Source organism: Magnolia sinica, chromosome 4, assembly GCF_029962835.1.
Source record: "Magnolia sinica isolate HGM2019 chromosome 4, MsV1, whole genome shotgun sequence".
Taxonomy (NCBI): domain Eukaryota; kingdom Viridiplantae; phylum Streptophyta; class Magnoliopsida; order Magnoliales; family Magnoliaceae; genus Magnolia; species Magnolia sinica.
Genome location: NC_080576.1, coordinates 29,905,001 through 29,932,174, shown reverse-complemented (window position 1 = coordinate 29,932,174; position 27,174 = coordinate 29,905,001). Strand labels below are relative to the sequence as shown.

Sequence of the window (27,174 nt, the reverse complement as noted above, 5' to 3'; positions counted from 1 at the left end):
AGAGCAGGCAAAATGGACATTGAAAAATAAAATAAAATGGTTTTACTGTCCATTTTCCATGCCATTATCACAATAGGAGTAATCATCCATCCAATCATGGTAATATCCAGGCCATCTGCAACCTAAGGTTGACCCCTCCCAGATCAAGGATGGAACTGTTTGGGCTCCACACAGATTAGGTAAGGATAATTCAAGCGTGATCATGGCTTGGCAAGATGTGCGTGTTTGGATACAAGGAATCCACACAGATTCCAAACAGGCACCTCATGAATTCAAAAACTGTAAGCATTTTAATTCCAAAAGATCGGAACTTCATAGACTGACCATTTATTTTTATGGTGAAGAAATACTTCAAAAACAAACAGAGCAATATTATTCATCCAAAGCAAGAAATCACCTAAATAAAGGGCAATCAGCTGGCAGCCACCCAGTTTGAAAATACAAATGACCACTTGAACTAAAATATCACAATCTTCTAATGTTTATAAACCTGTGTATTTTGTAAGTCCTTCGCCACTTTCTAAGTATGCTTCAAGAGAATAGTTGTCTCAGCTATCATGGAGGTGACCACGTATGGGTCCATGTTGGATGCTGGCCTCCTGTCCTCGAAGTAGCCTGACATAACAAGAGAAACCCATGTGAATATTCATTAGTGAGAATAACCAGGCATATATTTTGACACAATTTCTTTTTGATCAAGACCATTGGTTTATATAAGCTTGCGTGGATGTAGATGTTTGTCAGCTAGTATACCACTTGCAGTGCCTAATGAGAGCATGTTTGGATCACGACATAATCCAAGGTAACCTTTTCACTTCTATTGCCACAACAACTGTGCTGGATACAGGTTTTCTCCAGCATTTAAGTTGTTTGAATTCCACTAATGAATGAGTGGAATACATTAAAATCTATACAAACAGGGTAAACCGTACTCTTAAAAGAGTACAAACAAACAAGGATAAAACAGTTTTCATGGGGTAAACATCCACCTGAGGTACAGAAAGAAAAACAGATTTCCTTCCCTTTGATGGATTTGCAAATTGGGGTAAACATCAAATCAGGGGTAAGCAGTTTGTTTTCCTTACTAATGACCTGCTCATGATTTGTGGTAACCAAACCAAATCCTATTTCGCTACATCCAAACAGGCCCCAAATCTTGATACGAAATGCTCAGTCACTCAACCGAGACAATGTGTGTGGAAAGCTACTCATTAATATCCTATAAGTGAATGCATGATTGGATTTAAGAGAGTTCCAAATTTCCTGAAACACATCATGATTTCATGTCACGTGACATTACGGATACAGACACCATATGCACATTTCTTCATTCTGTGTGGAGCTTGAATTTCAAGAACATGAAATTAAACACCTACGATGGGAAGAATCCTCACCTTTCCCTGCCTTTTCAGTATCACGGCCAACACGGATAGACGCACCACGGTTTGCAACTCCCTGTGAATTGATGAAAGAAGTTTGAACAAAATAAACATATCAAGAAAGGCTAAATGAACAAGAACATTCAGGACAGAAATAGCAAAAATTATCATCATAGCAATGTGTATTAGCCTATCATAACCAAACAGATCATGACAAATTGACCTAATTAAAGTTCCATGAAGATTTTGGATGAGATATGAATAATTTTTAAAGTCTAGTATCGAGTGTGTATGTTGTATGACAGCAAAACCATTCGAAAATTTTGATAACCACTCTGACCTTGTTTCCAATACTTAATCAACTTATTTGGATTTGGAGAAAAACGAAAAGAAAACAAAATGGCTAAGCTAGTTTTTCCAAATATTTGTGTATTCATTTTACAAGTTTAAAAAGAAAAAAAAGAAAAAAAGAAACCTACTTATTTCCCTTACCCAAGAAAATGTGTGGATATCTGCAGTTTCATGACGACCCGTCAATCTTCTTTCATTGCCCTCTCCATATGCAGAAATGTGTTCCTTGTGTCGCAGGCCCAGCTTCTCGATGGCTTTCTTGATCACATTAATTCCTCCATCATTTCTCATGGACTTGGTGCTGACAGACAAAATAATAATAATAATAAATAAGAGAGAGTGATAGAGAGGAGGAGAAGAAGATTTGATGGATATGTTAAGAGAACTTTCTGCTAGTTCTGTGAAAAGATGAATGGATAGGCAACATTGACATATTCAGCCGGGCCATTGTCTAATCTAGATAGTGAGGATAGGAGTTTTTGCCAAAACTCACCTATAGTTTGTGTGAGCACCAGCACCATTCCAATCACCCTGATTTTCATCAAACCAATCAATTAAAGAATATATAGACAGAGATGCATCAATGACCAATTTCAGCTGATGGAGCCTACTATAAAAATCAGCAAAATGGATAGTTGGACCCAGCAGGATAAAACAAAGGAGAAGGGTATCCTCAAAGCAAAGTTAGAAAATTATCATTACACAACATCTGCATATATGAATTCATAAGTGGTGATCCTATAAAGAATCATTATCAAGAATCACAAGTAAGCCTTTTTTTTAAAAAAAAAAATCATCTTCATAGAATCATGAGACAGCGTCATTGTTCAAAATATTTAAAAAATTGGGACCTAACTCAAACTTGATGATGGCCTGAGTTGTCCTTGATCCAAGTCAACCCAAAACTCAGTCAAGAACTTCTATAAGAATTCTCAAGAGAAGAAGATTCCGCTGAAATCAAGCTTCTCAAATTTAATCAACTGTTTGACAGGCCTTTCAATACCTAATTAGGATTTTTTTTTTCCTGGATTCGTGAAAGACCAAGTCACCCCCATTACCTGATGCTTAATTGAGTTGCCTTGACTCAGCAATTTCTAGATACTGCTTGTTAAGTGGTTCTTTTTTCTTTTTCGAAATATAGTAAAAGTATAAACACGAAAACGCATGAAGGGTATGGAAGCATAAGATGGAATTTCTTTAAAACAGAGAACAAAGATTACAACAAAGGGAGTCCATCATCAACAACGATTGGTGATGGAAAATGTCCACTTAATAACTATCCTCTTCAGTGTTTGTTCGTAGTGCATCTAAACTTTTTAGTTCCTCCATATCAACCCACCAAGCCCTATCAGAATCAGCTAACCCCAATTGAGCCTACAAACACAGCAAATTCTACACTGGCCTGAAAATGATTTTTTTTTTTTTTTGGTGAAATTTTATTAAGCAAAAAGAAAACAGAACAAGGGAAGGCAAACAAAACTTAGAAAACCGAAAGAAAGGAAGAAAACCAAATGCACAAAAACGCTGAAAAGGAATATGATGCTAACAAAAACAAAAAATTACGCAGAATTCTGCTATGGATATTATGAAACATACTGGGATCGGCTTCGGGTCAAAGGAAAGAGCCACTCCAGCTATTTCTGTAATCCTCTGGTTAAGAAAAGAAGCAGTAAGGCATTAGAGAACCCTAAAGGGTAGAAAACAAGTCGATAGAAAAACAACAACAAGAAAGACAGGTTAGCTTGACAAAACTTTTCATATACCTCAAGAATGTAGCGAGCTACCCATAACTCATCACCAGCTGAAATCCCGACAGCAGGGCCAACTTGGAACTCCCACTGTTCAAACCAACGAACATGATTATGGAGAACTTGCAGGGCTATTTCAAAGAGAATTGTTATTTTTATTGTTTATATTGATCTTTCTCACTTGTACAGAAATTGATGCAAGAGGAACTAAAAAACTAAAGGAACTAAAAACAAACTCCAACAAACTTATGAACTCTTAACTATAAAAAATAAATAAATAAAAAAAACCAAAATAACCTCACAAAAGCTCAAAATTGCAAAGAAACCTAAACCCCACCAGAATAGAGATGACAGTGCTTGGCACTTCCTCCCAATCTCGGTCCTCAAGATAAGTGGGGTGCACATGGACTGCATCAAAATTTAAGCTAAACCAAAAGAGAGAATACAAGCAAGAGATTACTACCTGGCCAGGCATAACTTCTCCATTGATCCCACTGATGTTAATTCCAGCATAAAGGCATGCTTTGTAGTGAGCATCAACAATGTCTCGTCCAAATGCCTTGTCAGCTCCGGCACCACAATAGTATGGTCCCTGCACAAACCGACACACACGGCCTCAGCTCTGGTAACATGAGAGATATCTAGATAGCAAAGATACACATTGGATGAGATCATTTTTTTAAACTATGGTTTGTGAAGTCAGTGACATAGTTCCCATTGCCAAATGGTTGTAAAATGCAGCTCCACATGAATAGTGTATCAGAATATGCATTTTGGTGCAACATTTTCAAAATGTTGTGCTTTTAAGTGTAAAATGAGAAAGCATTTTGAAGGTTTCAGAGAAGCTTGGAAGTGTAGTTTCTAAAATGTGTTGGTAAGTGATGGCATCTACTTCATAGACTAGTCGAATATGAAAACAAAGCTAACCAAATGACAAAATGTCTCTATCGTCTCACATAAAATAACTAAAATTCCCATGTAATAACCAAGTCTGCCAATCAATTCCTGTAAATGACAATTGAAACTGAATTGCAAATCTCATATTTAAAACAGTCTGCCAATCAAAGCTACCCAAATGACAAAATGTCTCTATCTTTTCACTTGTAAAAAAACTAACATTCCTGTGTAATAACAAGTCTGCCAATCAATTCCTGAAAATGACAATAAAAAATGAATTGCAAATCTCATATTCACAACACTATTGATAGAATTTGTCTTTCAAGATTTTTAAATGTGAACATGATGACACCCATAGTTATTACACTGAGTTTGGATGTTCAATCATTTGTATTACAAAAATTCAATTCAACAAAGAGTAAATACTTATTGGGGTTCAAGGTAATCCGTAACGGTAATGGTGACATAACAGCTACCTCTGTTACCATTGGCTGTAATGGCTGCTATGGCCTCTGTAACAGCTGTTACACTCACACCATTTTTAAAAAAATGTTTCAGCCCCATAAAGGACTGTTACGAGGCCATTGCACGCCATTTTTCTGTAACGGTCGTTGCAGCCCCGTAACACAACGGTTACTACCGTTAGCATTACGTAACAACCATTACATAAACGTTTTGGAATACCTTGCTGGGGTTAGCCTCACTCCATTTTTAATCAGACGGAAGCACAAAAATTTGTTAAAAAAATCCCGATGTGATTAGGACCCATATTTCTCATCTAGCTGATATCAAATTTAAAAGATGCAAATCAATTGCCATAGTGGTACCGGTTGTAACCATTATGCATTGTGAGGCTGTAACGGCTATTACAGGGGGGGGAAATGACCCGTACCAGCCCATTACAGGGCAAAAACATTTTTCTCATGAAAAAAAAAAAGAAAAAGTTTGTAATGACCTTGACTCAGAAATCAATTCAGGTGTTAATATGAGCAGCAATGTTCAAAAAACTTGGTCTTGACTCAGAAATCAATTCAATGATTAACTTGGTCAATTTGTCACAAACAAGATTTTATAGGCTGTATTCAAAGCCCAAGTTATCTACACTCAAGTCCATCAACAAGATTTATAAAGCCCGATAGCAGAAGCAGATCTATACTAATGGCCAACAACAACAATCTATTTGTAAAAAATAGGGAACTCCACTACTTATACATGGTCAGTACAAGTGACTACACCAACATCCATATTCAATGGAAAAGAGGCAAAAACTACACGGGTAGGATCTTCCAGTTTCAAATAATTAGAGCCATACCCATGAGGTCAATGGTTTGGATCACCAACAACAGGCCCTATCTGTACAGAGTGTTTGCCAAACAGGGAAGTTCCCTACTTAATATTTATTCAGAAGCTGAGAATTCATCCTCAATGATAATAGCAAATAATTATTTTTATTATAACAACAACAACAATGCTAGCAACACTTAATGAAACTAAAATAAACACACCTGCGGGCCCGGGAAGCCGCCAACTGGCCAGCCTAGAGGCCAATGGATGTCCTTTTGAAGGAGAGTATATTCCTGCTCAATTCCATACCTAATTACAAAATCATGAAATGAAATCAATTAAAAAGTATAGAGATAATAAAAGAAAGAATAAATAGTCAGAGAATCATGAAAAATATTATTTCTAATACAACCATCTACTTTATTAAATTTATTTTATGGATTAAAATATCCTTAAATTCCATCATGACCATACAACACTTGGTTAATTGATTCGTAACTTACTCAATTCATGTCACAATCACATCACCTTCGGTTCATTTAAAAGCTAATTTAATAGGCTTTCAAACAGAATCAATTTCATGCCAGTCTGACATGTCTGGAAGTGGCCCAAAAAGTGGCCCAAAAAAATAAGTAATGAAAAATAAGCATTACCCCTTCATCATATGGATCAACCAAACCATCATGTGAGATACGCTAACTAATCTGACTGTCACATGGACCCAATCCACATGATCATCTGGCAGAATGTGATGGTTGATCTGAAATGCTCAAAATTTCTACTGATGGGATACATTAACCCAAATTAAACCAGTCCAAATTCCAAGACCCATTTTAGATGGGTCATCGTACATTAGTCAGATTGATTTAACAATCTTAACCTGAGCATTTGTTTTCTGAATTCAGAAAATTGACAATTTTTCATTGACTGCACATATACCAATCATTCAGTAAATCAAGTCCATGAAATTTTCAGTTTGTAAACCATCTAAATTTGGACCAACAACATGGACTGTTTGATTTGGGCTATGTTTATGCCGTGCATGCCCTTTCTTAGTGCCTGTGTCTCCATTCCGCCCTGAATGTCAAGACCCTCCTCGAACAAATCATGTGCTTTACTTGAGATAGGTAAACAAAGGAGATTTCCACTTCTAAAAACCTTAGATGAGAATTTCATTTCATCCAGCTTAAGCAAAAACACAAATATGGGTGCAGAAGACGCAATAAAAAGTTGAAACTTTTAATCATGCAATCATGGTCTTTGAAGATAAGTGTAAATTTCAGGGGCGATTGTCAGCTTAGATAACCAAGTAACGACAGTTGATCACATGCATACCATATATGTTAAAAGTTCACACCAACCTGTCATGGGGAGCGGATTTGGTGATGCCATGATGTGACAAGATTTGATTGGGTCATGTTCTGTTGTCGGAGATGGGGCCACCGAAAGCATGTTTGAAAGTGGTTCCATGGTTGGACCAATCAAATCTTGCCATGTCAGTGCGTCACTGAACTCCGCGTGTTGAATCCACTCCCCGTCATGTACGTTGGAAATCTGACCATGCAAAAGCTGGGCCACACCATGAAGATCACTTGGCACAATAATCAGTTTGGTTCACTCACAAGGCAGACTGCACCGCTAAAATCTAAGGGCAGCCAATAATTTGATCCAATGTACAGATGTGGCTGACAACAGGTGGATCGGCCTGATCTGCATGCCACGTGACCTTCATGATCTTGTCCATCATTTGGACAGCTTTGATGTCTAACACGTGGTATGGCCCACCTGAGCTCTGGTTTATTGCCATTTGTGGATAATTTTTTCATCCTCATGAGAAAAAACTTCAGATGAATGGATTGGATGACATACAAACACACCACCGTGGACGCAATACAACCAATGCCAGGCATCCCATCCCAACTGATTTCTACAGCATAGCCGACCTGACCGTTGGATCACCATTATTTTTTGTTTCCAAGGTGAACATGAGGCAGCCCACCTGATGGACGGACTGGATCGTATGAAACTTCCACCCACACGAGAACTGTTTCTGGACTAATCCCAACCATCGATGCTTAGAATAAATAGTTCTCCGTGAAATACGTCGAAAATCCAGGGATATTTTCGTAATCCTCAACTTCTCAAATTTCAAAAAATAAAAAATAAAAAGAGAAAATTACCAAGTCTCTTCAGCAACAACATCAGGATGACTGAATATCTTTGCCGCATTAAACCTTTTATTAGTAGGAATCGGTTCCCCGCCAGGAGTATATGCATCGCACATCACCTATCCAAAACAAAGAAACAAAACACCCTCACATCTTGTTTTAATTACGGAATCTACCCCTCAGGATAGATATCTAAAGAATCCAACAACATACCAAAATATTATTTCCCCTTCTGAAAGGATCTTTAAATATCGCTTGTGGACTGCCAAACAAGACATAAATAAAAAATAAAATAAAAAATCAAAATCAAAATCATATAAAATAGAAAATGAAAATAAGGACAAAAATCTTACTATAAAATGACTTCGCTGTCATCCCCAGGAGCTTGGCCGGTGCTTGATCCGTCGTAGTTCCATTTCGGGAGCTTATGTGGGTCAGTAACCGGCCCCGGCAAGGTCTGACACACACAAGCAGATCTAGAATTTAGCAAAATATAGCAAAAAGATAAAAGTAATGGAAAATAACGGAAATGCCACTAACCCTTGCTTTGCTTCTCATGTCCATGCCAGATCCACCAATCCTATTAAGAGAAAAAAAAAAAAAATCAAGAAATGAAAATCGGAGAGATTGAGAAGGGTAAAAAGAGAAAAGAGAAAAGTAAGAGGGATCGAACCATATGTATTCGGCGATGATCTTCTTAGTAGTGTCTGAGAGATTGAGGTTGATGAGATCGCTGAGGAGAGCCATGTCTACAGAGATGAGAGAGAGGAAGCGAGATACTGCAAGATGGTAAAGAGATTATGAGGGGTAGGTCCTTTTATACTAGGAGACGAGAAATACGACGGAAAGTCTTGCTGGATGAATTAATTAATAAGTTACAGTGAATACATTTCCCAGTAATGAGGTCTACGTACTCGGTCGTGTATTTCCAACATTTAAGCGGATTTTCGATTCCGTGGGGCCCACGATTTCAGGGAGCGGAAGTGAATGAGACGGAAAGGAATTGGCTATTCCCCCCGCCACTGGCCAATGGCTGATGGTCGGTGCTATGTGGGCCCCACCATGGTGTATGTGTTTCATCCCTGCCGTCCATCTATTTTTCTAGATCATTTTAGGATATGAGACCAAAAATGAGATATATCCCACTCTCAATTGGACACATTACAGGAAACAGTGTTGAATGAGCGTCCACCATTAAAAAATATTTGGGGCCATAAAAGTTTTGGATCAAGCTGATCTTTGATTTTTCCCTTCATCTAGGTCTGTATGACCTAATCAACAGATTGGATGTCAAATAAACAGTACATTGGGCCTTAGGAGGATTTAATGGTAGATATCCAATCGCTATTGTTTTCCTGTGGTGTGGTCCACCTGAGATTTATATTCCACTAATTTTTTGGATCAAGCCATAAAATGATCGGTAAAAATGGATGAACGGCATGGATGAAACACATACATCATTGTGGGGCCACAGAGCACCCACCATCAGCCACGGGGCTGGTGGCAGGGGGAGTAGCCAATCCGTTTCCAAATGGTACAGCCGTGCTCTGTACGGTCCACCACGTTTTTTACAGGCGTGGTTTAGCTGGTGACCACAACACCTGTGGGCCGGCTGTGATGTATGTGTTTTAGCCGTGCATTCAATCTGCCAGCTCATAAGGGGTCTTTGGATGCCATTTACTACGAATATCAAGTCTTGTCTCATCGGTATTTTACTCGAAATGGGATTGCGTGGTGTGCCATACAGCACCAACCTTGGTGGTGTATTGATGTGGCAAAGTTTTATTACCCAACCATATATATTATTAGAAAAAATTTCTTTTGGACACACCGAAAATATAAAAAAAATAATAATAATAAAAATAAAAATTATCACTATGCTGAATCACATATAAAATACGTTGTCCTTAAAGCATGATTCACCACCATATCAACTGCTGATGGGTTACAGGTGAATTGCTCCCAGGATAGGACAAGCCTTATCTGGATCCAGCATGCAACAATCACGATAGGTTCACTATGGAACAGTTTTAACGCAGTATATTTCTTCTGGTAGACTTAAACGATGGAGATGATAACAGTATTATAAAATGAAGTTATGGACTGTATCTGATTTGATGGGAGAGATGATGTGTTGAGATGATGAAATCGGACTGGAATAGTCCAATTTATATAGGCCTCAAATTTAGACCCGTTGTTATGTGGTATTCAATGGTCCAGAACGTTTGAAAAACGTTTCTAACCATTGTCCATTAATCTCAGACGTTTCTGGTCATTAGATCTGTAGATCTGACCGTTGGATCATCCTGGCCCGTCCGTTTTCGGACCGTTGTGGCTTTTAAGGTTGTCATCTGTTTATAGAAACGGCTGGACGTTTCGGATTTAAAATCTGACCGTTCTCAGTCACCTATAAAACTCAGGCTCATTTCCAACTTTTTAGATCCACACCGCCCTAAGGCTCTGACCAGACCCATCGCACCGCGCGAGGGAGCGACCAATCTGCGACACGATGCGCACGTGCGAAGTGCAAAGTGCGCCATCTAGCGCCACTACAGCCACACTGCCTCACTGCCCATACCCTCGCCCGTGCCCTTGCCCCAGCGCGTGCGTGCGTGCGTGCGTGCGTGCGTGCGTGCATGTGTTTCAGTGCTTTACACTGGAACACACAACCCGTGTTTCATCTCCTCCAAAAAGCTCAAAGTAAGAATACCCTTCTCAACATCTCATATAAACCACAAAACTATTCTTTGCATTTCCGATGTGGGACAAAGCACACACATCGTACTTTTTAATTTAAAAAATTCAAAAAGTATTTTGGCGGGAAAATCCCAAAATTTTAAAAATTTTGAATTTTTATTTTTATTATTTTTAAAATCACTGATTTTCAACAATCCCCCACTGGTTTTTAAAACAATGAAACTCTACTAGAATAATAACAATTATTATGCATAAAGAAAGATATCTTGCGATTTGAATCTTTCCTTAGTGTAAGCATTTTAAAGTTATTTCGAAATTTCTAGTTGCCGCATCATTGAACCAGTTATTCCTTTATGATATAACCGAAAATACCACATACATAATAGCTCATGCGTTAGGTGTTCCTTTATAATCTCGCTTAGTACTTTTAATGGTCATGTGCCTATCCTGTTTCATAAACGATCCCGAGATAACTCTAAGTCTCATGAGAAGCAGCACCACTTCTACGTTCACATAGGTGAAATCCTTCCAGTGTTTCCGTTTAAAACACTTGTCCTGTTTGACTGGACTTCATTAAGAGTTTAATACTCATCCCTCTTTTATAACGGCCAGCACTATCATCCTAGATGAGGTTATTAATTTATTTAGTGCTGAAACTTTTCACTTATCAGTGAATTGTTGTTACCTATTAAACCCAATATTTAGAGATTTTCTAATTTAGGGTTGGGTTTCTTTCACTGGTGAAATTTTAAGTAAAGAGTTTCAACCACATCCCTCTAGATGTTGTCCTTAATATCTCTCTCGTTAAAGGTTTAGTAAAAGGATCAGCCAAGTTGTTACTTGACTTTACATATGAGATCGCAATGATTTCATCTTGAATCAATTGTCTTACATAAAATTGTCTCAAACTTATGTGTCTGGACTTCCCATTATAGGTACCGCTATAGGCTCTTACTAGAGTGGCTTCACTATCACAATGAAGTAAAACAGCCGGTAAAGGCTTCGCATAGAATGAGATTTCTAAAAGAAGATCCCTTAACCAATCAGCCTCTTTGCCTGTAGCAGTCAAAGGTATGAACTCAGATTCCATAGTTGAGTGCGTTATGCAAGTTTGTTTCTTGGACCCCCAAGATACAGCTGCACCTCATAGGGTGAATATCCACCCTGTATTGGACTTGTTGTCCCCTGCACTCGATATCCAACTTGCATCGGTATATTCTTCCAACACTGTTAGAAATTTTGAGTAAAATAGCCCTAGTTTTTTGGTTTCTTTAAGATAACCTAGAACTCTACTAATTGCTTTCCAGTGTTCAACACTTGGATTACTCATAAACCTACTTAGTTTACTCACAGCATATGTTATATCCGGTCTTGTGCATTGCATTGCATACATAAGACTACCTATAGCACTAGCATACTCTAGTTGTGTAACTGCACTTCCACTGTTTTCTTTTAATTTGATACTTGGATCAAACAGGGTTTTTGCCTCTTTAATTTTCAAGTGATTAAACTTGTTCATTATTTTCTCAATATAATGAAACTGACATAATGCAAAACCCCTCACTATGTTTTTTAACTTTGATACCTAATATGGTATCCACTTTTCTAAGATCCTTCATTTTGAAAACTGAAGAGAGAAACTTTTTGGTTTCAGTTACACCTTACATTTTATTACTGATTATTAACATATCATCTACATACAAGCATATGATTACAACATAATCATTATATGCTTTTGAATATATGCATTTATCAGCAATATTGTGTTCAACACCATAAGACGGAACTTTAGAATCAAATTTATCATGTCACTGTTTTGGTACTTGCTTTAATCCATACAAAGACTTGACAAGTCTACATACTTTCCTTTCATTTCCTGGTAGAACAAACCCTTCTGGTTGCTCCATGTAAACCTCCTCATCGAGATCACCATTCAGGAATGTTGTCTTCACGTCCATTTGATGGATATAAAGATGATGTATGGATGCAAGAGCGAATAAGATCCTAATCGATGTTATTCGACCTATTGGTGAATAAGTGTCAAAGAATCAATTGCTTCTTTCTGTCGAAAACCCTTAGCAACTAGCCTTGCTTTAAAGGTTTGAATTGTACCATCTGTGTGATATTTTTTCTTAAATACACATTTACAACCTATTAGTTTAGAACCTGGAGGTAGATCTACCAATTCCCATGTTTGGTTAGATATTATGGAATCAATTTCATCATTAATGGCTTCTTTCTAAAAAAACGGAGTATTTTGAAGACATAGCTTCACTAAAGGTTTTAGGTTCATCTTCTATAGTCAAAACCATAGGTATTTTCCTAATTACATTCTCTCTATCACCCTCAACTAGATGAAAAGAGAGTCGTTGAGAGTCTTTTTTATCAGGATCAAGACTCTTTTTTACTTTTGCTCTTTGACTCCTACAAAGTTCACTAGGAGTTTTCTCTTCTATTTGTGTTTTTTTATAGTTTCATTAGGAGATTGAATCTCAACATTCTTTTTCTCTATAAATACATAATTCTCAAAGAACTCTATATGTCTAGACTCTATGATTACATTGAAGTCTAAGTCTAGAAGTCTATAGGCCTTACTATATTGTGCATATCCTACAAGGATGCACTTGATAGCTCTTGGTCCTAATTTAGTTCTTTTAGGTTACAGAGTTCTGTAATATGCAAGATACCCCCACACTCTAAGATACCCTATGTTTGGTTTTCTTCATTTTCATATTTCGTATGGAGAGGTCTTGGTTTTCTTATATGGAATTCGGTTTAAAACATGACATGCAGTTAACAATGCTTCTCCCCACAAGCTTAATGGCAACTGTGCTTGTATTAGCATTGAGTTGACCATTTCTACTAACGTCCTATTTTTTCTCTCCGCTACACCATTTTGTTGTGGTATATAAGGTGCTGTACACTAATGTATTATGCAATGTTCTTCACAACAGTTAGAAAATTCATTAGAGAAATATTCTCCTCCTCGATTACTACGAAGGATTTTAATATTTTTATCTAATTAATTTTCTACTTCAACTTTATAGATCTTAAATGCATTAAATGCTTCATCTTTTGATTTTAGCAGATATATATATATATATATATATATATATATATATATATATATACATATCTTGAACAATTATCTATAAACATTATAAAGTACCTTTTACCTTCACGGGTAAGAACGTCATTTAGTTCACATATGTCAGTATGCACTAGGTCTAATAATTGAGATGATCTCTCAACGCTAGGGAATGGTCACTTGATTATTTTAGACCATATGCATACTTCACATTTATCTTTGTCACTATCATTGTATGATATTAGGCCGTTCTTAACCATGAGTTTTATGGTACTATAGCCAATATGGGCTAGTCTACTATGACATAGCGTTACAGACTCAATCATGTAAACAAAAGAATTCTTTTCATTTAAAAAGAGTTTGATCATTCCATTACAAGCGTATCCCTCACCCACAAAGTTCCCATTCTTAGACAAGATCAGCTTGCCTGATTCAAACACAACCCTAATCCCAGGCTTGCTTAAGAGATCCCCTGAGACAAGATTCCTTCTTATGTCTGGGACATGCAGTACGTTAGTAAGATTACCTTCTTTCCAGAGGTAAAGAGTAATTCCACGGTTCCTTTGCCTACAACTTTCGATCATTCTTCATTTCCCATTTGAACCTCTTGATCATTAGTCTCGTCTTCATAGGTTTTGAAGGCAGATCGATCATTGCATACATGGACTGTAGCACCTGTATCATACCACCAACTAGAAATTTTCTCTTAAACTAGGTTCACTTCTGTGACCATGGCTACGATTTCATTGTCTACTGCATTAGTCTCTTTTTTAGGCTTTTTTCGGTCCCTACAGACTCGGGTAAAATGTCTAGTCTTGCCACAGACATAGCAAGCTCCCTTAGGTTTGTCGTTTTTTTTCTTTTGAATTTTCTTGAATTTCCCTTGATCTTTGTTAGGTTTAAGGGAATCAACTTTCTCATTGGTATTATTTTGGGATGTCCTTTCTACTGCGTTCACCTTGGATGAGGATGCACCGTTAGCGTCATCCTTTTTGTCTCGGTTACGAGATTCTTCTTCAATACGAAGATGCTTCTGGATTTGTTCTAGAGTGAACTCTTCGAATTTATGCAGTAGTTTCTTCCTGTAGTCTTTCCAGCTGGGAGGCAACTTTGCGATTATAGCTCCGACTTCAAAGGATTCAGGAAGATCGATTTTCATGGCTTTTATTTTATTTACAATAAGCTGCAGTTCTTAGATTTGGGCAAGTAGCGGTAGATTGTCTACCATCGTGAAATTCCTTGCAATTAGAAATTTCTGTGTACCTTCCTCTTCAGCCTTGTATTTGTATTCCAGTGCGCTCCAAATTTCTTTCGTTGATGTGATCCCCGTGTACAAATCGTACAACCGATCAGACAGAACATTGAGGATGTGGCCACGACACAACAGTCCATCTTCTTGTCGCTTGATCCTAGCAGCGATCTGTTCTGGAGTGTCAGTGTCCTTTGCATCAGGCAGAAGCTAGAGAGTCGGGTCCAAGATGTAGAGGATCTCCAGAGCGGTCGGTTGGAATTTCAGCTTGTCTTGCCATCTAGTGAAATTTGAACCATCGAATCGGTCCAATCGGATCAGATCCTGGCTCATCAGTTTGATTGATGCAACACTTTCAGTGTCCATAGATCACGCTTTAAGATTATTAGAAAAAATTTCTTTTGGATACATCGAAAATATAAAATAGAAAAATAAAAATTATCACTAGGCTGAATCACGTATAAAATACGTTGTCCTTAAAGCGTGATTCGCCCCCTTATCAACTGCTGATGGGTTACAGGCGAATTGCTCCCAGGATAAGACAAGCCTTATCTGGATCCAGCGTGCAACAATCACGATAGGTCCACTATGGAATAGTTTTAATGCAGTAGATTTTTTCTGGCAGACGTAGACGATGGAGATGATAACAGTATTCTAAAATGAAGCTATGGACTGTATCTGATTTGATGGGAGAGATGGTGTGTTGAGATGATGAAATCGGACTAGAATGGTCCAGTTTATATAGGCCTCAGGTTTAGACCCGTTGTTGTGTGGTATTCAATGGTCCATAACGTTTGAAAAATGTTTCTGGTCATTAGATCTGTAGATTTGACCGTTGGATCATCCTGTCCCATCCGTTTTCGGACCGTTGTGGCTTTTAAGGTAGCCATTCGTTTATAGATACGGCTGGACGTTTCGGATTTAAGATCTGACCGTTCTCAGTCACCTATAAAACGCAGGCTCATTTCTAACTTTTCAGATCCATACCGCCCTAAGGCTCTGACCAGACCCATCGTACTAGACCCATCGCACCATCTTGCGCTGGTTCGCGTAAGGTCGCGAGGGAGCGACCACTCTGCGACATGATGCGCACGTGTGAAGTGCAAAGTGCCCCATCTAGCGCCACTATAGCCACACTACCTCACTGCCCACGCCCTCGCCCACGCTCGTGCCCGTGCCCGAGCCCGAGCGCAAGCGCGTGCGTGCATGCGTGTGTTGAACACGCAACCCGTGTTTCATCTCCTCCAAAAAGCTCCAAGTAAGAATACCCTTCTCAACATCTCATATAAACCACAAAAGTTTCTTTGCATTTCCGATGTGGGACAAAGCACACACACCATACTTTTTAATTCAAAAATTTTTAAAAGTATTTTGGCAGGAAAATCCTGAAATTTTGAAAATTTTGAATTTTCATTTTTATTATTTTTAAAACCACTGATTTTCAACATGTCTTACCAGATCATGAAATTTTATGACAGGAGCTATAAAAAAAAATGAGGCAAAATCAAACTTCAAATGGGACGACGATGCCCACTTTGGAAAGCTTTTTGGGCTCACCTGATGTTTATTTGTCATTTAACATATTTATTAGTTCAGTCACGCGGACTTGGATGGAGGGAAAACCCATATACCTGCTTAATCCATAACCTATGTGGCTCACAAGAAGTTTTCAAGGATGGGCCTTCTTCTCCAATGTTCTTTTACGATGTAGTCTATCAAAGGGTTGGATTTACCTTATTTTCCTTTTTATCAAATCTTAAAATGTTTTCGCAAAATGGATGAATAGTGTGGATATAATGCTTACACCATAGTGGGGCCATTGAGCTTTTCCATGTCAACACATCATTGAGGTTAAGTGGTGGCACATTATGCAATCTATTTTAATCAACTTTATATATATATCCTAATGCTCGCATCAATTCCCACGAGTTCTCCTGAAAATATTTTGAAAAGTCATCACACGTGATGTAAGCCCGAAATCTGAACAGTTCACGTGATGCAACACCCCCATGAAACCTCCTAAGGCTCGATTTTTACCCCTATCCAAAATTTTGGTAGGCCATGGCAAAAGAGAACAGATCATTTCCTTAATTTGCATATCTCTTTGCTATGGCCCACCATAGTTTTGGATTAGAGGGAAAATTGGTACCAAGGGGTTTCATTAGGTGCTACATCACATAGACCGTTCGGATTTTGGACCCATGACATGTGTGCAAAGGTGCAAAGGTGCATAGGGGAACATGCCTATATATATATAGCCGAATGCTCAACTGCGCACCACTTCGCATGGAACCATACAAACTTTTTTGAGAACTCATCACGCGTGATGTGATTTCAAAATCTAAACGGTCCACGTGAAGCAGCACCTCATTAAACCCCCCAGGCCCAAATTTTACTTTGATCCAAAACTTTGGTGGGCCATGAAAAATGAAAACAGTTTCCTCCCTTGATTTACATTTCTCTTTGCTATGGCCCACCAGAATTTTAGATCAGGGCAAAAATTTATCCCTTGGGATTTCATGGGATTCCGCATCACATGGAATGTTCGGATTAGACGCCCATGACACGTGTACAAAACGTGCGCACGTGCGTAGGTGAGCGTGACTCTCTCTCTCTCTTTGAGGTCGAGCTGTGTGGGCCCCATCGTGATGCATGTCGGACATCAACATCGTGCATTTGATGGGTCCCCTTTAAATTATGGGATATTCCAAAAATCAGCCGTATATGGAACTTAGGTGGGCCATACCATCTAAAATCATGTGAAGATATGCCTAAAACATATAAAAGCACTTAGTGGAGCCCACCTGGAATTTGGATGCGTCTGAAACGTGGTATGACCCCTCATCCAAGTGGGACACACATAATGGATGGGCTGGATTTGTGAACCACATCTCGGTGGGCACAACAAATGATTATGAATGTTTTAATGGGAGGGTAACCCCTCTCAACTTTTGTATGTGGTGTGGCCCACACAAATCATGGATTAACTTGATTTTTAAGCCCGAGGCCCACCATGGAATGGTGCATCTCACTGATGGGGTAGATGTCCGACATGCATCACAGTGGGGCCCACTCAGCTCGACCTCATGGGAAGTTCCCATGAGGTTGATCACATAGAATCATTTCCATATATATATATATATATATATATATATATATATATATATATATATATATATATATATATATATATATATATATATATATATATATATATATATATATATATATCACATGTACTCACACACTTACACACTCACACTAGAGTAAGATTTCACCACAATGGGTACCCAAACCCATGACTTCATGATGAAACTCCTGCGAGTCTACCATCAAAGCATGAGTAAAAACCTAACTTTTCATATTTTTATATGTAAGTGATGGCATCATAATGATTATAATTTTTAATTATTAAAATATGAATTTAAATAGGCCCTTAAGGCATAAGCCCAAAGAAAGGAAGATGATCTAAAGCTTAAGTAAACCACACCATACAAAATAATGGAGTTTGAACACTTTTTGTTAAAAACTCCTTTGGAGTCACATAAATGGAGATAGTGTAATGTATATTTGAATTTGTCATTTACCCATATTGTTTTGTAGTAAAAGCATACCAAGGGAAAGTTGCTATTTTTTTTTAGCAGAGATTTGGCTTAGTTTTCCACCCTCGACAAAAAACACATCTAATTGATGGTTTTCCGTTGTTCTACTAACAAATCAAGAGACTGATTTGAGCGGATATGCCCGAATATGGAAATGATCGTTGCAACAATAGTGTACAATGGGGAGAATGGTTGTTTGTAGTATTACATCCGTGCTCATTATTTATATGGGGAAGGTGAGAGACCATTGTCTGTGAGGAACTTCAGCCGGTGGGAGAGATCATTGTCTCTGAGGAGCTTCGGCTGGTAAAGAGTTCATGTCACACAGATACGCTCAGAGTCTGGGCAATTCTTATATTTTGAAAATCAATATGATCTCCTGCATTCAAGCTTTTGTTCCGTTTCTAACCAATATTTACAAAAAAAAAAAACATGTAAGTATTATAAAGAATGGAATGAATAATTTGTTCACAGGGACGGGTGAACGTTGCTATGTTGGATGCAGAAACGAAACTGTGGCGTGTTACAACCAGAAACTGAGCTCCACCTTTGCTCGAGCAAAATTCATTTCGATCAAGAAATTTCCTAACTTAGATTAGTTACTCTAATCTTGCACCTAGGGCATTGCTAATCCATTTATGGTGATGAAGGAATGTTGAGTTGGGATCAATTTTTTCCAGATCGTTCATGATATCCATGATACGCAAACTACCCGTCGCAAGTCACCCCAAACTTTCACTTAAGTAGTGATATATTCTTCCCAAGCTTATAGTTAAATAGTGATATATTCTAAGTGGTCACTGGAATCGGCAACCATGACTAACACCGAAGATCGTCCTCCCAACCTCCATTTGGGACAACTGGTATGCATGTTTGGTAGTTGTTGTACATTCTTATAGAATATGGATGGGGCCCACTTGACTGGACGTGACAGATCCATTTTGTTCATCCCTTATGTAAATCCATGTGAGATCATAGACTCAAAATTCATCCAGATTCAAATCTCTAACTATAAAAAACAATCGAAATATTGGTGTCTTTTTCCTCCCATGTTGAATATTCGTAAATATTGGTGACACAAAAGAGACAATATGGAGACTAATTAATGCTACTAATATATGGTACTTTTGGTCAGTGTTCTATGGGCCCCACCATTGATGTTTATGTTTCATCCACATCGGCTATCCATTTTTTTTTATGAGCTCAAAATTGAGGTAGATCCAAATCTCTCCTAGGCCACATCATAGGAAAGTGTTGATTGAATGTCTGCTGATAAAAACTTCTTAGGGGCCACAAAAGTTTTGGATCAATCTGAAATTTGTTTTCCCCTTCATCTAAGGCTGAAGGAGTTAATTAATATATTATATATCAAATAAACATTACAATGGGCCTTAGTAGGTTTTTAATGGTGGGCATTCAATCACTATTGTATTCCAAAGATGTGGTCCATTGAAGATTTATATGCCTCATTGATCAATCCTTAAAATGATATAGAAAAATAGATGAATGGTGTGGATAAAACATATACACCCACAAAGCACCGACCAATAGCCACCTGGATAATAGCATCATCATTGGTCACACGATATCCTAATTTAAATGGCTTAGAACATAATAAATTGTGGTGATTAATGCCTGCTAGGCTACACTGACATATCAATTTACATAAGTTAATACCATAGTAAACAGTGGTGATTTGAACCTTCTATACCATGTTATGGACCAAAAAACTTTTCAAGAAATTTGGCTTTTATGAGGGCCCTTCATTTAAACAATTGTGAAGGTCCTCCATAAAATCTTCATTACACTTTATAAATTACATGTCTACACGTTGTACTTTCCAAGGTGGGTACATAAAATGCATTCATTGGGGTATTTATATTAAGCAATATGACTTTTGTTTTATTTGACCTATTCTAAACTAAAGATTAACAATTGTTTATTCTAACTGTATAGTTTGTTTCTATGTGATTTATTGTTATTTCTGCTTATGGGCATCCATCTCTCTCATCTGCACTGTCCAACTATTTACTTCAAGATATGGATGTCACCTATATGTTAAATATGTTTAAGAAAACTATTATTTGCATAACAACGTAGCTGAATAACCAAAATCATGAAAAATCCAAAACAGTAAATGCTATGTACACAAAGTAGCAATATGGACGTCTATTAATAATAGCATATACAAAATACTCACACTACAAGAAAAGTACAAAGGCTACGGCTAAAAACCGTAGCTAAATACGTTTTGCTACGGACCTAGTCTGTAGCACGTCCGTCGCTATTGATGGGGTAGCTAAAGGTCAAAAAACCAATTGCTGCGGATTATATCCGTAATAATAAATATTAGTAGCTACGGACAAAAGCCATTGTTATAATTTCTGTAGTGAAATGTAGCTACACCTACAGATTAAATCCGTAACAATAGATATCACTAGCTACGGATAAAGGCCGTAGCTAGAATTTCTGTAGCGAAATGTACCTACAGCTATGGAGAATATCAGTGACTAAAAGTGGAATGAAATCTGTAGCAATATGCTAAGTTAGCAATAGCTATGATTTTCAGAACAATAACTACGGCTAAAATCCGTATCTATTTTTTAAAAAAAATTATAATAATGGTGCCTATTTCCATTGCAAGAACCTGCTGTGATTGATAACTCATCTAAGCTTAATGCTGATAGGAATGGTACATAAAATGCAATGAGGAAAAAAAGATGATGCATTTATAGCAATCAAATCATACAATGCATCCCACATTCACATTTCTAAATAAACAATACTTTACTCAACTTGTCATAAGAATTACAAAAAAGGAACTTATTCGAATTTTAGCTTCGACTCCATCTCCAAATACTTCCTACGAAGTTCTTCCATATCCCACTGCACATGAATGAGATGGGAAATAAGAATTATGACAAGAAATTAAGAGTAAACCTATCTTTCATAATTGCTCTGGCGAGTATGCTAACGTAAATGCTCCTTTTCAAGATCATCCTTCAAAGAAGAGATCTGAATTTCTAATTCTACTATCTGAGACCTACAATAATAAGAGTAGTTGTATACAACTAAGGCGTGCCCTCATGTGCAAGAAACAAATACACTCCAACCTAGTAAACGCCCTCCATATAATGCAATAATGATATGAATTTCCAATTAGAAAAGTTAGCCCCTATTTAGCAGCTGCTTAAAATTAGTACATCTCAAATTAAGGTGTTTGTTTTTTTAATTATATATGTAATTTGAACGGTGTATGTTTAAGAGGGAAATATACATGTAATAGACCTCTAAAAGACTATTCAGGTGCATGAAATCCAACACGGATGAGGTACCGTTAAAATCTGTGGGTCTCAAAGTGATGTATGTGTGTGATCCACACTGTCTATCTGTTTTACCATCTAATTTCCGCAGGATACAAGGTGGTTAATGATGTCGACGGTTGAAAATTTAAACCTTTTTAAGGCCCACATGTTGTGTATCTATCATCCAACTAGTTCATAAGATCACACTAACAAGTATAAAGGTATATACAAATATCAACTTGATCTAAAATTCCTGCGACTCCCAAGAAGTTTTCAACATTGGGTGTTCAATTCCCACCATTTCCTATGCTGTGGTCCACTCGAGATTTGAATCTCCCTCAAATTTTGGCTCATGCCCTAAAATGGGCTAGCTGAACAGATGAATGGCATGGATAAGATACATACATCATGGCAGGCCCTACAACTTTCACATATGGAAATTGTACTAATGTAATTTAGTAAGGAACTAGGAAGCTTTACAAAGCTCCCTGTCAATGTCAACCTTGGGACTGCTACTGTAAATACATTGGTAACTCATTTACCTTGAATTACACTGGAAAATGAAAAAAAAAAAAAACCCTTAGAGATCATAGTTTACATAAATTGTCAGTTATCTAACAATCCCTTCCAAAACTAATTTGATCTATTATCTGTTTGAATACCAAGAATCTAGGCTATGGACATGAATAATTGAAATGAATAACTTCAAAAAAAAAAAAGTATCTTTGTAGGTAGCAAGCTGAAATTCCAGCTTCATTACACAATGGGTATATTGTATCTTGCAAGAACTACCACTGTGAATATGGATTACTTAATGGAATTCATAGTTTTCTTTGCAATCCAAAAGCAAGAAATGTCAAATCAAGGAAAAATATATTTTTCATTTTTAATTGGCAACCAAACAGGGCCTTAACTGACCTATTTCTCAACAAAACACAAAATAAGAACAAGATCATCTTTCTTCATATCTGAATCATTTATATGTTATAGGTTATAGGTTTAGGTTTAGGAATTCAGGTACGGGTTCGGGTTTAGATTTAGATTTTCAAGTTTAGGTTTAGGGTTAGGAAATCATTGTACCCACTATAAATATATGTAGTTTATCTACACCATTCATTTGCTTTTCCAGATCATTTAAGGGGTTAATTGAAACCAAAATTGAATCATATCCAAAACTCAGGTAGACCATACCACAAGAAACAGTGGGTATAATGTTTCCATCATTGAAACCTTTCTAGGGCCTGTAGCGATGTTTATTTATCATCCAACCTGTTCACAAGATCACACAGACAGTGATGAAGGGAAAAAATAAATATCAGCGGTTCCCACCTTCCAGGGACCCCCGCTCAACATCCGGATAGCTCCGATGCACATTCGGATCTCCTTCATCAATTTCGAGATAATATATAAACACGGGCTTGTCCAAATGGCCAGGCCACCCATATTGTTGTCCATAGAAAATAGACAGCTTCTTCATGGTCATAACAGCGGTTCCCACCTTCCAGGGACCCCCCTCAACATCCGAATAGCTCTGACGTAAATACAGAAACAAACTAATTTGAAACTTACAACAACAAAAGGTACCAGGTCTTTGGTCCAGGGGTGATCCACAATAAAAGGTACCATTTACCATGAACTAAAACCATGTATTATCCATACCTTGATTGGACTCACTACAAGGGTAATCTTTCAATTATGGCCCACTGCTTCTGATAATCACTCAGGGGTAAGAAAATTACAAAAAGTAAGACTCATGAGATGACATATGTACAAATAGTGATAAGACTAGCTGGTAATGACAGGAGGCTAAGACATCAAATTATTTTTAAAGAACAGGAAAAAACAAAGATAAAATAAATAGTTAAAAACTTTACCATTTCAATATTGAACCTTATAGTGGCAACATTGATCTGTGGGGCTAAAAATACATCAACCTGCATATAAAAATCTCAAGTTAGTTGGGCCTTTGAGGTCCTCAAATGATAGTAGAAGAAGCCAGAAAAGGATAAAAATAAGTTCAAGGAAAAGGACCTTCATGAAAAAAATAAAAAATAAAAAAATGAATGCATATTCAACCATTGCTTGTCCACAAAAAACTTAAGGACATCCCTACAGATACCTTATAGGCACACAAATCTGATTTGACGTCGATTGTCTCCTCGATCTGGGAAGCATATACATGAGGGCAAACATTTTTTGAGCAGTACTGTTTCAAATGCTCTGTCGTCTCTATCCAACCATGAACTAGAACCTGCAATGGAAGGCCATATAATGCAGTACTTTGAATGTTGCACATGTCACAAATGCCAAGCAGAGAACTGGGGAATCTGCTAGAAACAAAGCTATGATTCAACACTGTAAAGGATAAATCAAATAACTGGTTATTGTCAGCCCACCCATGATTTTTTTTAAAGAGCCCAATGATGAGTCTGATATGATAATGTTGACAGGATTTGTTAACAGAGATAGCATTTAAGCCCAAATCAAACCCAAGGTAGAAGTTAAGAAACTTGGGCATTGGAGTATGGCACAATGCTTGTCTCCTCATTGCCCTTGTAAAGGCCATTTTGACCAAAATGTCTTTTAAATTAAAGGAAGAATATGGAGACAAGGCATGACTTTAACTAGAGAACTAAGGTCTTATTACAATACACATAGTAAAATACTAAATCAAGGAATTCAGAAAGCATATTAGTAGATTACATAGTAAAAAAGAGTTCAAAATCATCACTGAAAATATAAAGAAACCAAAATTTGAAATTTTATGCAAGAGAACACTCTACATACCTTTCAAGAAGAAGCATTCAATCTAATATAGAATGAACCACCAATCCGCTAGGAAGATGGTTTCTGATGGTTGCCACCTTAGGTCAATCCAAAAAGCCCCATGCTAGATGATGATGGGATCCTCTTCTCGCTCTCCAAACTCTCCCAATGAAAGAGCAAAAAAAACTCAGCTGATAGCTATTGATAATTGCACAACATATCATTCAAAGATGATGAAAACCACATCACAATCACTCGATCACATACCTGTTTCAGCAAAAATTCATTTTCTAAAGAGAAAAAAAATGAGAGGATTAGCTTTCTCCATATTCTCTGTTTTTTTTTTTTTTGGTTTTCATATAAAGAGTGCAACTTCGACTGATAAAAGACAATTCACGGGAATCTCACGCGGTTCACAAAATGTGAAATTTTAAACGCATATTTGGAAATGCATGTTAAGATTCCTACTATCTGCTATCAGATAGCAAGAGATGTGCAGTCTCCTAGTATAAAATGTGCACAAGATATCTTCCATGAAAAATACAAAAGTCGTATTTGTGTAAATTAACATAGCAGTGCCAATTTATATTTGGAAACAACAAATGGTAAGCTTTTCATTCATTCATATAAATAGATGAGAATAGGAATATTACTAAGAGGGAAACAAAATGCCGCTCCCAGGACCGAACCCAACATCACATTCCTAGCCCGCCAAAGTAGGGAACCTGGCACTATAATGAGAAGAGAAAAAGGATTGGATAAAGTGTTGGCTGAGTGGATGATTGAATCAATGCCATTTATCTAATATAAAAGAGTGGTTTTCTCAATTCAACCTGAAATCTTCGAACATAGTTCATAAGTCATAACAAACCTTTCATAAACATGAAAAAGAATAGCTGTAAAATATCTGCCAACCATGATAAGTAGCCTGGATCGATCTACTAAGGATCTTGAAGCAAATAACTATTAACCATGATCTGCCAATCATAATTCTGATTGTAAGTATTGTGAAAGAGTTCAATGAGATCAATGACTCATAGCAGAGAGTAATAGAAAGTTAGCAGGAAGAATCTGTAAAGAGGATGAAGACCTGTACCAACACATGCTATGTCAGGAACTACTTGCCATGAGAATATAAATTTCAGACAAATGATATAATTTAGTTAAGCAATAAAGACATGAAAACATTACCACTGTGAGGAAGAGGAAAGTAATGGCAAGATATTCAAACATATGGGAGAGAGGTCACCATCCAAATTCATCCATAATTTACCTGAAACTTAACACAGATTAGTTGTGTTTCAAACTATAACTAATATATGGAGTATCTTGCAAGCTAACAGTATCGATATGATCAATCTTAAAAAATGACTGAATGTCCCAAGAAGAGTTTTCAAATTGCTGTCCTCCAACTTTACCTTCCAAACCATCATGGGAGTCTTTTATTGGCAATTGGCCTCCCTCAAGGTCAGACAAAAAAGTCCATTCAAATTCTCCTACATGCTTGCACATCCTACAAAATATAGCTCAATGTTTGTCAAATTAAATGTTCCTCTTCAGATAGCCTCCAAATGGCATAAACAGGTCTCCATCAAAACCAACGAACTACCTTTAAGAGTTGTTGAAATAACATTTAGAACAATAATAGGCCTTCAAAAGGCTGTAGCTAATCCCCAACCTCATTAATTAACAACTCAACAGAACCCCATAAAACCAGAACTCACTTAACTAGATCAGAAGATCCTTTAAGATTTGCTAAAATAACATTTAGAACAACAATAGGACCAAGACGTTATTTGCCACAAAAATTATTGAGTTGTTTCAATTTAGGCATTGCATTAATAGGTAAGGCATCATTTTGTTGTCAACGATGTTTACCAAGTTTTGCCAACCCCACTACATTTTTCATTCTGGGTCATGCAATCTGAAATATGGACCATTGCAATCCTGGTCAATATTTTTACCAATCCAAAATTACCATCCTATATTCCGAGAAAAGAACACCTTAAAACTGATGCTCCAATCTATCTGGAAGACAAGCTCCAACCCAACTTGAATGACAGAAATTTGAGAGAGACAACACTTGAAGAAGCTTGGGCAAAGAAGCAAATAGACCACATGAAAGGCTTCAACAAGGATGGAGACAACTTGCATACTTCACTAGGAACGACAAAAACTGACCGTACTAGCAAACTAACTAAACAGCAAATGAACCAAAAGCTTAGAAGATTAAGGCCTTACTCGTACAAAATCTAACCACGCAGAACCCTTAGCTTACTAGAACATTTCATACTCAATAGTTGTTAGGTTTCTCTTGCAGGAAATATCAAAGAAGCTGAAACTTAACATAGTTGCATGCCATCTCTTGCAAGAAATTTCAAATGAGCAGAAATTGGTCCTGCCCCACCATATGCATATACTAGAACATCAATACAAGAATATTTTCATGGGCCAAAAAACAAACTACTACTATGCATATGATCTTTGCTACCATGCATGTGATCTTTCAAATGAGCAAAAACATTTCAAATGAGTAGAAGCAGGAATATCAATACAAGAACATTTTCATTGGCCAAAAACAAAACACTTACCATACTCTATCAAAATAACATCATTTGTAACAACTGACCTCTATCAAAA

At 37.2% G+C, this 27,174-nt stretch overlaps 1 protein-coding gene and 1 long non-coding RNA gene across 4 annotated transcripts in view; both read right to left on the bottom strand.

Moving 5' to 3' along the window:
* Positions 1-311: 311 nt before the first annotated feature.
* LOC131242937 (glutamine synthetase nodule isozyme-like) lies at positions 312-8,643 on the bottom strand. Of its 2 annotated transcripts, XM_058241924.1 has the most exons (14): positions 8,501-8,643; positions 8,368-8,407; positions 8,181-8,284; positions 8,041-8,089; positions 7,840-7,946; positions 5,881-5,968; positions 3,942-4,070; positions 3,494-3,568; positions 3,327-3,380; positions 2,224-2,261; positions 1,872-2,031; positions 1,395-1,455; positions 518-615; positions 312-472 (listed from the first exon to the last, which is right to left on the bottom strand). In XM_058241924.1, exons 1-13 carry the CDS (start codon positions 8,572-8,574, stop codon positions 521-523), a joined length of 1,074 nt encoding a protein of 357 aa, XP_058097907.1. In that variant the 5' UTR covers positions 8,575-8,643; the 3' UTR covers positions 312-472; positions 518-520. The 2 variants fall into 2 exon arrangements, with proteins under 2 accessions (XP_058097907.1, XP_058097906.1); XM_058241923.1 differs by having other exon boundaries at positions 312-615.
* A 16,867-nt stretch (positions 8,644-25,510) lies between these two features.
* LOC131244433 (uncharacterized) overlaps positions 25,511-27,174 on the bottom strand; it is a 2,630-nt gene continuing 966 nt past the window's right edge. For both annotated transcript variants that reach the window (XR_009170277.1, XR_009170276.1), the window contains 3 exons: positions 25,953-26,047; positions 25,726-25,807; positions 25,511-25,624 (listed from right to left, as the gene is read on the bottom strand). This is a non-coding gene — a long non-coding RNA (uncharacterized LOC131244433). The remainder of the gene's footprint in view (positions 25,625-25,725; positions 25,808-25,952; positions 26,048-27,174) is intronic.

Bases quoted from the DNA above. Each gene is read 5' to 3' on its own strand.
- LOC131242937 (XM_058241923.1), bottom strand. From the start codon at position 8,574: ATGGCTCTCCTCAGCGATCTCATCAACCTCAATCTCTCAGACACTACT. The intron at 8,090-8,180 runs GTAAGATTTTTG...CTTGTTTGGCAG, and splicing joins GACAGCGAAGTCATTTTATA to TCCACAAGCGATATTTAAAG. The intron at 2,032-2,223 runs GTGAGTTTTGGC...TTTGTCTGTCAG, and splicing joins GGTGCTCACACAAACTATAG to CACCAAGTCCATGAGAAATG.